At 26.8% G+C, this 14618-nt stretch overlaps 2 protein-coding genes across 2 annotated transcripts; one reads left to right on the top strand and one right to left on the bottom strand.

Annotated features, from left to right (window-relative positions):
• Nucleotides 1–1273: 1273 nt before the first annotated feature.
• Nucleotides 1274–3103, bottom strand: LOC103500865 (uncharacterized). Its single transcript, XM_017047393.2, has 5 exons — nucleotides 2673–3103; nucleotides 2301–2382; nucleotides 2102–2168; nucleotides 1804–1989; nucleotides 1274–1614 (listed from the first exon to the last, which is right to left on the bottom strand). The coding sequence occupies exons 1-5, from the start codon at nucleotides 2911–2913 to the stop codon at nucleotides 1396–1398; spliced, it is 795 nt and encodes a 264-aa protein (XP_016902882.2). The 5' UTR covers nucleotides 2914–3103; the 3' UTR covers nucleotides 1274–1395.
• Nucleotides 3104–13599: 10496 nt separating this feature from the next.
• LOC103500971 (uncharacterized) lies at nucleotides 13600–14142 on the top strand. The gene has a single exon (XM_017047390.1). It carries the CDS (start codon nucleotides 13600–13602, stop codon nucleotides 14140–14142), a length of 543 nt encoding a protein of 180 aa, XP_016902879.1.
• Nucleotides 14143–14618: the final 476 nt, after the last annotated feature.

The following is a 14618-nucleotide window of genomic DNA, read 5'->3' as shown; positions in this document are numbered from 1 at the left end:
GCCGTTAGGATGGCCCATACCACATCCTCGGCCCAAAATGTTTCATCTCAATATCAAATTTACCAATATTAATTTTTCTAAAGGAAAAATATATTAATAATTCTAAAGTTAAAATCCCATTTAAATCAAATATTTTAGGGCTTGTTTTGGTGTATACTGTTAAATTTTAGTTATTAATATATTTTGATTTTGTTTTCTTATTAAAATTGGTTAGCTAGTAATAATAATTTTCAGTAAACCAAGTAAATTCAAAGTTATACAGCAAAAATCGATAGAAATCGTGGAAAAAACGAAAATAAACTAATAGTATAAACTCACTTCATAATTTATCCTAAAACAATTTAAAGTCAGAATAGACAAACTCTTGTGGTGTTTAATATTGAGAATTCTAATTGTTTTTCAATTCTCGCACGTATTTCATGATTTAGATTTTTTTTCTCGTAAAAACGATACAATATTACTTTAATATTATTTTTTTCTAATGCAACAACTGTAGGATAAAAATCCAATAAAATCAAACTTCAATCTCTAAGACGGCATTAACTAATTATAACTAAGGTTAGTGATTTTACACACAAAAATGGCATAAAATAATCGAATTTAAATGAAACTCAAAGAATCAAACATAAACTTTAATGAATACATGCACATTATCCATGCAAATATACGAAAAAAATTAAATTTAATTGCAAACATACGAAAAAAAAACAAAAGGTTTACAAAAAAAAATTCATGCCAGCCGGATTTCTTAAAACATAGATTGAAAATAACAGAACAATAATTTTCCTAGCACTAAATGAATTTAGAAGTTGAATCAGGGTCCAATTATCTTAATTTTCACAAACTACAAATCATGGCTTAAATTAGCATCAAACAATTAAAAGTGTTTAAAACTATTTCCAATTCCAAACACCACAAAATTGATTATTAACGGTCTTAAAATTGCTATCTAAATTAAATTCCTATAAACCTCTTTCGAAAACTCTTCCAAGCATGTCATCGTTACGTTAATCTAAACCAACCTTCTTTGTTTCCCATAACTACCGACGCACATTTTCATGGGTACATTCACTTGTTCCACACAACCTCATGCCTCATCATATCACTCCATTGAAGAACACCAATTTAAACATAAAAAACAAGCCACTTCTTCTTACTTTCAAGACAGCCTCAACCTCCTGCACTATATTCTAAACAACTGGGAATTTATTAATCGTTTGTGTATCTTCTATATACGTAGAGAACACATTCTTTGACATTACTAAATAAGATATGAAGAATAGATGATCATCAAATTCCAGACTTCCAAAAAGATACTATTAAATTCATAAGTTAATTAAGCATTTTACATATGAATTAACATTAATCAAAATGATAGCCGTAGGTAGAAATTAACTATTTCTCATATGTTGAAATGATTTTGGAATAATAATCCCAATTCGGATGATATGGAGAAATGGGTGGGTTTCCAAATGGATTGTGTTTGATGAAATTAGGAACATCTTTGGCCTCGGCAACTTTTTCAAGGAAACGTCTTAGTTCACTTCCAGCTCCTAAAGCATCGTCGTCAATATCATCTGCCTTGTACTCCTTTGGGAATATAGCAGTGTGAGGCTGCATATATAATTCATACAAAGTCAAAAACATAAAAATCTTAGGGATCCAAAGGAATCCCAAGGCAAAGATGTTAGGTTAGAAAAAAATAGAAATAGCAATCACTGAGGCTATACCTAATCTAAGTACTTTTTTTATTAAAAAAAAAAAAAAAGAAACAAATGACAAAGTTAGCAGTTGAATACTGACCGGATTCAACAAAACTTTGTAAGGCTCATTGTCAATTAAGAGTGTATTGGATGAACAAAATTGTGTTGAAGGCCTCGAAATTCCAACTCCATTGCCTTCCCATACTTTCTTCAATTCCTTGAGAAAAATGGGTTTGAACTTCTTCTCCAAGTCAAAAAAACAGGTCTTAGTACACTTTCCTTGGTCCTATAAAAAACCACAACAAACAAAAAATAATAAAATTGAATTAGACACCAATTTTTAATAAGGCTAACAATATAATTCATTGCAGAATTTGGGTACTAAATATATTGCTTACCCATGCAAATAGAAGTTTGCGTCTCAATCCATGCATTATAGAATCCAAAGCACTGTCCAAGTACCATCTATATACATATATATACACACATGCACACGTTTGAAAATAATACAAACTTGTTAGAAAACAAAATTGTCAAAATAATAATTAGTTGCAAATATAATACGGTTTTGTCAAAATTAATTTGAGAATCACTAACTCTTTTGCTGAAGACCATATACCAACTTCAAACCTCTCTAAGCAGAACTTCATGAAGTCCTCACAGAATGGTCGCTTGTAAACTAGCATAGAGATATGGACAACTAAATTAGAAATAAGAAATGTAATTTGTGCATAGTGTGAGAATGGATAGAGATTTAGCAACACATCGTATTAAATATTTAAGATTTGATTAAAAAAGTAGCTCTTATTAAAACAGATGCAACCTAAGATAGGATAGTAAAAGGAAAGAAAATAAATTCCGATTTTATATAAAAAAAAAAAAAAGAAGAAAAAATAAGTAAAAAAATGAAGATAATAATAATAATATGATAAATCATTGAGAAGAAAATTAAAAGGAGAATGGTGAGACCATAGAAACTGCCATAGGATGCATCAGGATGACGATGTTTTGGGATCGTTTCTCTGCGGTAACGATAACAGACTCTATGACAAAGAAATCCACCGATTCCCATGATCAAAAGCTTCTTTTTTGGGCCAAGACTCAAACTTTTCATTGACAACCCCAAGTCAATATTTCGATTTTCTTCTTCTTCGTCGCTGCTGTATTTGCTTGCACGAGCTTTGTTTTTGTTGGTTGATGATTCTGCCATTTTCAGTGATGTCGTTTGATTTTATATCCGAATGAGGATCTTTGTTTATATATATATATATGGATCTGAAATTTTCGAGACGACTTTTGAACTTCTCTAATAAAGCGTTGGGTTTCCCAATGATCCTCGTTAGGAGTCGGTCTGTTTAGCTTCTCTATTCTTTTTCATTCGATGTATTCATCGATATAGAGTATTTTTGGAAATTATTACTTTTATGTATTCTTTCCTTTGTGTTTTTTAATTTGGTTATATTTAGGTATATAATTTTTTGTTATTATCCAAAAAATATCTATATTTAAGAAAATATACCATTACTCTACAAACTAACACAATGTTTGCATCAACATCTAGAAAATAAATTTTAACTTCAATTATTATCGATTTTACTTTATTAATTACCTTTTGATTTTAAAGATATTTAAATTAAAATAAAAGTTAACCACGAAAATAAAACAAGATATTAAGATTAGGATTTAAACCTCAATTTTGTATTAATTAATTCACGTCCGTACCTACATTCAATTAATTCTCTGCCCACCGATGCAATTTCACTAAAAAAAGTTGGAAAAAATCTAACTCAAAAGAAGATTTGTTTTGCTAAAACAATCAATAAGAAAACACCTCAAATCTCAAATAATTTTCTTATCCTAATGGCAAAGAGCAAAAACACTGCCCTTTCTTTTGGAACACTCAGCAATATAGCAATTATATATATATATATATATATATATATATATATATATATATATATATATATATATATCAGAGGTATTATTACATATAGTAACGTTTCTTAAAAAAATAGGGAATATAGTAAAATTTGTAACAATCTAATATTTTTTTTTATTCCAATTTGATTATTAGGTTTCAAGATTTACCTATTGAGTTCAACTTTTCACTAAATATTTACTTTCAATATTTTCTTTGTGTCGTGATATAATAGACATGTCGTATTTCATTGCAGATAAATTGTGATGTTTCATATTTTGTAATGTTTTTTTTAGGACTTTAGGCTGCTTACCAACATTTAAGCAACTTAATTAAATAAATAAAATAATATTCTAAAATAATTATAAAATTAATTTAATATATATTTTTTGTTTAATTGTTAACAAGTTGTGTTTACTTGGAACATGAAAACGATGGGAAGAATGGTTGTAGACGCAAAATGGAATGAATTGTTTCAAAAGTATTTGAATCTCCCTATTCAAAACGAAAAGTTGGTATTGTTAGAGATATAAATTCACACAAATAGACTAGAAAACTAATTGAAAAAAAAAATCAAAATTAACTAAAGAGTAAAATGCATACAAAGTGTTGCGTTATTACAAATATATTGATCTAATATCAAATATCATTTAACTGATTTATGCACAATCAAGGGAAAATTCATGTAAGATTTCATATCAACAAACAAATATAATTATTGATTTCGATCCTTTTTCAACTATGATATTTATTATACCTAATCATTATAATTATGATTAAAATATTTGATTTAATTTTATGCATTCTCTTGTACTCTCGTCGAGTAACATTTTAGATGGAATGTTAAAACAATTCGAGTACGCGACAAACTATGCCGCATTGTATTGCAATAATATAAAAATTCATACAAGTACACCAGATTGAATTGAGAGATAAAACGGGACCAATATTGACAACCACTTCATGCAGAATTACATAGCATAATTGTTTGCTTGCACATCATGATTATTGTGCACAAGATAATTAATATATAGTACATACTACATAGATATGAGTCAATTATGTCAATTGCATATTTATTTTGATATATATATATATGAATCAATCACAAGAAATAATAGCATATCTGACAATGCTTATTTTTACTGCACCATAGAAACTTTTTGTTTGTTCTATTTTTTTTTTCAATTATATATATGTATGTACATTATATTAATAATATATTTTTTTTCATATAGAACATCTTTGTTCAATATAGACAACAACACAGTGAAACATAACTTGAAATTGGTGTCTAAATGTGTGACCAATGTGTTTTAAATGTAATATATTGTTAGAAAAATATACCATAAAGAAGAATATAAAGATTCCAAAATTAATTTTACAACATTTGAAAATTCAAAATTTATAAATTGAGGCATGCCAACAAAATTGTCCATGGAGAAGATATGTCCCACATTGCACTAAGAAACTTTTTGTATAGCATCTAAAATATAGAAGAAAACGTTTAACTGCGTTCTCACTCTTCCCTTTTTACAAGAAGGTGAATTTAACTCATAAAATATCCAATACATGTATCATTCAATGTGTTGAAAAACTAATATAAATATTATAGAAATAAGACATGTTCGTTGTAGCAACAACGACAACATGCAAAAAGAATTTTAGAAGCACATGCATAGTAAGAAAACCTCCACAATTCCCTATCACACATTCAAATATAAGTGGCTTATCTTTTTCTTCGTTGTTTTCCATTCTTTTCATTTGTTTTAATGCAATGTTTGTTATTTTTAGTTAATGCGTAGCCCATTTTCTTTCCCCAAAACCAAATATAACTTTGGCTTCTTCTCTAAATTTGTTTGTTTGCGTGTTCTTCCATTATTGAAGTAGTAATTATCATTTGATCCAAACTATAACCTTAGATTTTTCATCCCTACTTTTAGGCTGTCAAATAGAACCCTAAACCCTAAACACATGGCCTAATACTTCTACGCATTCATTTATGCGTCGTCCAGATTAAAATTGAATTTTAAAAACATATTAGAGAAATGGAGAAATTTATTATTTATGAAATTATTTATAAAAAAAAAAAGAAAATAAAGGAGCATTTTAATTCGAAACATCAATCACTCAACCACTCTATTTAATTAAAAGAACTAAAACTAAAGTTTTGAGTTATATGGCCTATTTGCCCCCACCCTCCAAATTCCAAACAATGCTTAATCGGTAAAGTAACAAAAACCCTTACCTTTTCTTTTCTTTTTTTTTTTTCTTTGTTAGATCTGTTGACTTTGGTCAATAAAACTAATATTAATTATTTTGCTTTGAAATTTATCGTCCTTTTTCCATTATTCATGAATTCTAATTTACAGATTTCCAACTTCTATTATTTTCTAATGATCTAATCTAAAGTTGTTATTCTTTTATAAAGAAAACCTTTGTTAATTTGCACAATTACACAGTGAAATTATTTGTAAACTCTACGAAAACATGCAAGATTGTTCCTTGATGCACAATTACACCATGACATTTACTTTTGTTTTCGCACTTATTACTTTAATTTATAAATCTCTCTTTAATGAAACGATATACATAAGTTTTAAGAACGAGTAATTAGAAGAATAAGATTGAGAACGAGGTAAGTAGGAATGTGTATGAATTAAGATGAAAGAGAGTGAGGAGAATTATTTGACCAAAACCCAGTGAGGTATGGAGTATTTTTGAAAAGAATAAAAGGATGCGAAATAAATTGAAATACAAACAAAAAAGGGGTAAAAGGATGATCATGTGGAGGGCTTAAAAAGAAGAAGATGAGGGTCGGAGTTCACAAGGGGAAAAGATTGAATTAAAAAATAAAGAGTATGTTGTGAGTTGTGATGTCAGTTTGGTGCAGTGTCCCTATCGAATCTAATTCCAAACAATCATTCCCTTAATTAATTAATTTAATATTTCCCCCATCAAAATAAATCAATTAAATTTTAATTTTAGAATATTATAAGCATCATATCAATTGGATTAAAGTGTCCGATTATCATAAGCTCTATATTACATTAGCGCCTTCAAATTTTCATTTATATACCAATAAAAGTTTACGTGAGTTTTCATTTTTTTTTTTTTTTATTAATGTTAGCAGTCATCTATGATTTTCTTAGTATATATTGTAAAACAAGAAAATTTTAATGTGGACCCAATTCATAACGTAGAAAGTTCAACCTAATGAAATAATGTAAAATAAACCTTAGCAGCGATCCGACATGTTCATAAAAAACTAATCCATAATAAAATAATTAAAAGTTCATCATCAAACAAAATAACAAGTCAATTTATAAAATTCAGAATGATGGAAACAATAAAATACTAGTTATGCAATGTAACATTTTCCCAACAATCCAACGACAGAACTGTGAAGTATTGAAAAAAGTTGGATCATCTGACAATTGAAATGTGAAGTTTGATGGAACACATAGCTCTTTTGGATTTCCAAACATGACAATAAAAAACAACTAATTGCTTAAATGTTGATAAAAGAAAATTTGTTTGTAGGGACTTCTAGGAACAACAAATGTGGAGGAAGGAGGGATTTTAACTTTCAAATTTAGGCCATGCTTACCACAATCTGTAATCAAAATTAGTATAATATGATAGATCAAAGGTTTATAATCGCTAACGTAGTTAAATTCATATTTTTATTTAATTAAAATTATTATAAATATATTGTAATAATGTTTGTTACGGTAAATAACATCGACTAGTGGATTTTACTTAATTTTCAAATATAATTATCTTTCACTAGATAAACAACAATAAATTTAACTAATTAATTCAGTATGTTTTCCATATTATTATACCATCTTTGATGCTTACTATTAAATAAATATAACCTATGAAGACTAAGTATTACTATGAAACATTGAGATTTGAAATCTTTATGAACTGTCACTTTTAGGAAATGTGCTTCACGATTTGATGCCTTTTTTATGCCGTTATTTATTTTGGAACGTTTTACGTGGATTTTTTTCATTAAAAAAGAATCTTAAAAAGCTAATACTATTCTAAAATATATTATCAATAAGAAAAGAAATTTAGACTTATATATAATAAAAAACCATGTCAAACACGACCAAAAAAAAATTAATTTAATTAACGTTCAAGTGTACTAGTAATCACGAAGTTTATGATTGTTGTACTAAAAAACAAGCAATTTAAGAAATACAACGGTACAATATTATTACACTTTTTCCTCGAAAATCATATTATTGTTCACTTTAGAAAATGGAAAACCATTATTATTGCCCACTCTACAAAATGGAAAGAAGGTTCATTTTCAACACAATCCATGGTCATTGGTGGGAAATGATTATAACACAACAAACAATGATAGAAATCTTTTCTTCTTCTTTTTGAGACAAAATAATTGTAAAGTTTCCATCAACAAAATATCATGTGTGCATGTGCATCTTTGATAATTGCTATACACTCATCATTTAATTTTGTTTCAAGGTCCCAAAATAATAATTATTACTTCCCATCCGTATTGGTTTGGCAAGAGAATGTCTTTGTTTTTTATTTGTTATTTTCAAAAGAAAAACGTACGGATTTAGTTTCTATTTAATTTCTAAATCGTATTTTAAATTTTTAACTATTACCTTTTAGTTAAAACTTTTTACAAATATAAATTTAACTATTTTGGTGGCTAAATTTGTGCCATATGCTTCCCTTGTCAAAGAAAGAAATGCCCCATTGTTAGTAGCGGACTCAATAAAGTTCTAAGATATGAACACACAAAGCTCGTATAAGTTCAAATTATAAGGGAGAGTTCCTTAATTTTTAAATTTGATTCTATTTTTACTCTATGTATTACTTTTCGGAGGATTAATATATCTTTAAATTTTCAATTTTGTATCTTATAAACTCTTAAAATCTCGATATTATATTAAATAAGTCTTAAAACCTATTCAATTTTTTAAAAATGTGAATGTGTTGTTATATTTATAAAAGTTTTAAACTACTTTACATTTTTTAAAAAATATTAATACGATTATTAGGAAAAAAATTAAATTTGATGCATAAAACAATTTATTTAAGTTTTTTCAATATGCCAAATGTTTATTTGATTGAGAACTAAACGTGGATAAATTTATTAGACTTTTTCAAATTTTAAATTGAAGACATTTTAATGGAAACTGTGAACTTTATAAACATATCATTGTAAAAAAAAAAAATTAAGGACTTTGTTAGGTTATTATTAATTAGAAACTTATTATAATTGGTTACCCTAATATCTTGTCAATACACCAAAAGAGTTCAATAAAAATTGGTATGATGATTTAATCTTTTATCTCACAATTATTATACTAAAAAAATCTCCTAACATACAATGAGAAAAAATGATAAACTTGAGACATTTAAGATGTTTTGAAATATAGTTATGTTTTTGTGGATCAATTAATTTTTTTAAAATAAATTGTTTAATCTCTATATGCTAACCGTTTTGGTTGGTTTTCTGAAAAATAAGTTTGCAAACATTTCTTTTATCGTTAAATTTCATGCTTTGATATATATTTTTATTTATGTTTTAAAAAAAAAGAAAACAAATCAAAATTTGTAAACTAAAAAGTGTAGATTTTTTAAAATATATTTTTGTTTGTAGAATTTGGCTAAAAATATAAGTATTTTACTTAATAATAATAATAAAAAAAGTAAGAAAATAGACATAATTTTTAAGACATCAAACACAATAGTTACAACAGATTGTTTTTTATGTTCATTGATGTGAAAAGTTCTAAATTCTCGAGGGGTAAACGTACCACCATTGAAATTAATATGTATAGTTTTATATTGTAAATTTTAAAAGGAAAAAGAAAATTAAGTATGTATATATATATGTACATACGTATTGTATGTATACAGGAAAGAAGAAAAAGATCAATTTGATCGGTAGTATTAAATTTCAATCGATGTCATGATATTAGACATTTCTTTGAATTATTAGACATCGATGGAAGTAAGTACATTGTACTGTAAAATCATAATATAAAAACACTAAAAAAACAAAATGTCACTCAGTTTTATTTTCAATATATATATATATATATATATTACTAAAATAAATACAATATAAATAAGGTGTTTTTCAGAAAGAAAAAAAAAGAGAGAAAAAAAACCAAACACATTAATGCTCTATAAAAAGTCACTAAATTTTTTTTTTATTATAATTGATTTTTCTGTAAATAATGGTCGGTTTTTCTATTATTTGATAGTTTTCATATGAAAAAACAATAGTCATGCTAAGTTGTTTATGAAGGATAAAATATGTATTTAAATATATTTAGATTTTTATAATAAAATCTATTGATATTCAAAATGGTTATAGATAGGATGGATATTAGCATCAAATGAGAGTAAGACTTCAATAATTTGATTGACATAATAAAACTTTCTAAACCGCACCCATTGGTTGACATAAGTCTGGGTGGGTGGCCTACAAGCCCCAAGCCCCCAGGTGACCATCAAATCAAATCAAATCAACGATTCAACTATTAATTAATTTTAGTAAAGAAAGGAAGAAAGAAGTGTGTGTACTATTTATAATTTCAGGGGACCATATTATCTCCATATGTATCCTCCGGAGTTTCGCCTTTTTAATAATACATCCGCCGTTGCCATTGCCACCACCACCACCACCGCCACCGCCACACTTTCTCCATCAATTTTTCCCCACCTTATATTATTCTTCAACATTTTTGCTCCATATAATCAACTATATCTTTCATTTTCATTTTAATCTATATTTTTTTCTTTTAGTTTCAATCTATGAGTTCCTTTTGAGTCATCTAACATCAATGTATTATTCCTAAAATAGAAAGTAAAAAAAAAAAAAAAAAAATCTTCTTTTTTTCTTATCTCTTCTTACTCTTTTCCATCTCTATTTTTAGCCGTTCAATTCACTTCCTTTCAAAATATTATATATATATATATATAATATATAATATGATATATAACATCCATGATTAAAACATCTTAATGACTAAATAAACGGTTATAGCAAGAATTTAATTATTATAGTTATAAGATATTATAATTGAGTTATAAATTATTTTTATATATTATGCATTCGAGATGCGTAAATTATCTTAGTTTGCAAAGCAAGTAATAAGGCAAACTAAAAATGTGTTACACTATAGATTTTTTCACAATTTTAAAACTTTTGAAAGTTTAAACAAAAAATACCTTCTATGGTCTTTTAAATCCACTGGTCAAGAAACACATGTAATGCAATGCATATAAAATCTTGTACTTCCAATTAGTTTCCTAACAATAAATAAAATTAGAAATTATATGATGTAATAATTTTTATTTTAATATTTTATTATAGTAATTAAAAAAAAATCTTCTATTTAATTTAAAGATAAAAAAAAAGTGTTACAGTAATTATATTATTGAATTAATTGGTTAATAATCCACTATTGTAATTTATATAATATTTTTAAGTTTGATCCATTATTTCATTTCATCGATTATTACTTTTATTCAATTAAATCTTTTATTTTTTAAATTCTAAAATTTGGATCTTATTAATTAAATTATTTTTTAATAATATAAATACATTTATTGATTTTGTTTTTCTTTTATGATATTGAAAGAACTAACATACCAATGTAAAATACCTCCATCTCGAAGAGTCACGTTCCATCAACATTAAATGCACTAAGTGACCTAAGATTTAATTCGAAAAGTCACGACCAATTGACGAAAGGTAATATGGAAGTTTATGAAAAATGTAGGAGTAAAAGCCCCTTCTAATATAGTAAAGAAGAGATTTTAAGAAGCTAAAAATTTACATTTTAAAATCCCACTGATCAAATTGATTTATAAGCCTTTACAGTAAAGACACATCTTTAAAACTAAAAAACCAAACGCATACATTTTATATATATATATATATATATATATATATATATATAAAAAGAACTTAAAAATCTTCTTTTTTTCTTATCTCTTCTTACTCTTTCCCATCTCTATTTTTAGCCATTCAATTCGCTTCCTTTCAAAATATTATATATATATATACAAAGATATAATATAATATAAGTTATAACATCCATGATTAGAACATTTTAATAACTAAATAAACGTTTATAACAAGAATTTAATTATTATAGTTATAAGATATTATATTGTTTGTGTTATAATAATATGCATTCGAGATGCGTAAATTATCTTAGTTTGCAAAGCAAATAATAAGAAAAACTAAAAATATGTTACACTATAGATTTATTTATTTGGATAAATACTAGAAGATTCAATATTAATATAATAGTTTTGATATTAAGATATTTATTTCTTAAGAACCTATTTCACATTGGTTTTAAATAAATATACATGCGTGATTTCATATTATTTTATCCAAAAAAAGAAGTTAATAATTATAATAAAGTATTTAATAAGGTGTTAAATAATAATTGTAAAAATGTTTGTGGGGATCCACCACCAATATATATGGAGTATAATTAATTTTATTTTTGTAGTAATAGAAAATAGTGGTGTGTTTTAAGTGTGGTACTATTAGAATGAGATTGAGAGGTCCCATCATCCAAAGAAAGGTATGGTAATGGGGAAACTCACAAAAACCTCTACTTGTTTTTGTTTGGTTTCAAAGAGGGAGACTGACTTAGATATGTTGGCTTTGCCAATAATGCTCAATTTTCATTTATTTTATATGAACTTTTTCACGTTTTTAATTTGACAATCAATTTCAGATTAAGTTTCCCCATAATTCCTTTCCATAATTTATGATTTTTAATTTACATATGTTTTTTTTTTTCTTTTTTTTCTTTTTCACTTTCAACTTTGTACATACTGATGTTTATATTTTAAATTTCTTCTTCTTCTTCTTCTTCTTCTTCTTCTTCTTTTTTTTATTAATCACATGGTAAAATTACCATAAATATTATTCAAGCACACACATGTGGTGGCCTTTTATGTTTTTTTTTTCTTTAAAAAAAACAAAAGGAGTTGAAAAGATATTTGAAAACAACAAATGAAATTAATTTTAGTAATTAAGAATAAGAAAAGGCAAGTGGGGTTCTTGTACAGCTAAAGTATGAAGATGAGAGTTTGTTGTGACTTGTAGTGTGAATTCAATTTTGTGTCTCTGTTCAATAACAAACCTTCCTTCCGATATTTCTATTATCAAAATATATAAATTATTTAATTTTTATTTTGAGTAACTGAACTTTTCAAACTATGACAAGTTATTATCTGTGTCGACTAAGATTTAAAGTTAAACATATATAATAGTCTATCTCAGTTTATCGTAACTTATTCTTTTGATGATATTACCTTTATTTTACAAAACCATTCATAGAAAAGAAACAAGAGGAAAGTAAGATATTGGAAGTAATATTGAGATTATTGAAAAAGTGTGGACTACGAGATAATGATTCATGACCTTCATTTTTCTTTTAATACAATAGGGAATGAGAGAGGGTTCGAGTCACAAATTTCATCTTAAACAACAATATGTATCAATTGGGTTATGTTCACTTGAAAGTTTTAAATTGGTGTACTTCCGATATAACTTTGCTATCTTGTGAGAAATTTACAATATCTTTGTTTATTTAACCTTCAAATACATCTTAGGACAATAATTATTAAAACTAATCAATGTTAAATTAGTATCTTAGAATCCATGAGTTAACTGTGTTATTTTCTTGTAATACCGTAGATACCATATTTTGACCATTTATTTTTTACATTTACTTTACTTTATTTTATTACTTTATTTTATTTATTAATTTTAATTAAATTAAGTTGATTTGAATTTGAATTTAATTAAAAAAAAAAAAGAAAAAAAAGAAAAAAAAGGAAAAGAAAACAATAATTAAAAATTCATATCTTTTCCCTGTTTTATCTCAACCACTTCCAGTCCTACGATTTGATTATTTAGCTGCTCAACCAGTAGCAGATTACGAACCTATGAGGATTGATTTCCCGGATGATAACATATTTCTAGTTGAAAAGAATGCTAGAGATCATGAGACATGGATTATGCTTTTCGATGGTGCCTCAAATGAGTTGGGACATGGGATTGGAGTTGTGCTAATTTCTCCAGAAGGAAAGGTTTTCCCCCTAACGGCCAAGTTATGTTTTGAATGCACTCACAATTTCGCTGAATATGAAGCTTGCATTATGGGACTTCAAGTAGCATGTGATATGAGTGTTAAAAAGTTGAAAGTTTTGGGTGACTCGATGTCAGTGATACATCAAGTCAAGGAAGAATGGGAAACAAGACATGCTAAATTGGTACCTTACCGCCAATACGTTACAAAATTGTCTCAAAATTTTGAGAAGATTTCATTTGACCATGTTCCTAGGGAAGACAATCGAATGACGAATGCATTAGCCACTCTGGCAGTGATGTTTGATCTTAATCTTGAATTTGAACTTCATCCAATCCAAATTACAAAGCGAGATGTGCCAGCATATTGCATGAATGTTGGAAATGATAACAAGCCATGATATTTTGACATTAAGCAATACATAAAGTGTAGAAAATATCCATATGAAGCTTCAGAAAATGACAAACGCACAATAAGGAGGTTGGCCATGAACTTTTTCTTAAGTGGTGAAGTTCTTTATAAAAGAAACCACGATATGGTGCTCCTTCGGTGTGTTGATGAAGAGGAAGCAAACCAAATTATGACAGACATTCATGAAGGAATATGTGGAACACATGCTAATGGACATATGATGGCTAGACAAATACTTAGATCCGGTTATTATTGGACAACGATGGAATCAGATTGCATAAATATGCAATGGAATGTAAAAAATGTCAAATTTATATGGATAAGATCCATGTAGCAGCATCTCCATTGCATATCTTGTCAGCACCGTGGCCATTTTCTTTATGGGGAATGGATGTTATTGGACCCATTGATCCTAAAGCCTCAAATGGCCATCGTTTTATTCTTGTGGCCATTAATTACTTCACT

This window comes from Cucumis melo, chromosome 8 (genome assembly GCF_025177605.1).
Source record: "Cucumis melo cultivar AY chromosome 8, USDA_Cmelo_AY_1.0, whole genome shotgun sequence".
Taxonomy (NCBI): Eukaryota; Viridiplantae; Streptophyta; class Magnoliopsida; order Cucurbitales; family Cucurbitaceae; genus Cucumis; species Cucumis melo.
This window is presented reverse-complemented; position numbering and strand designations above follow the sequence as displayed.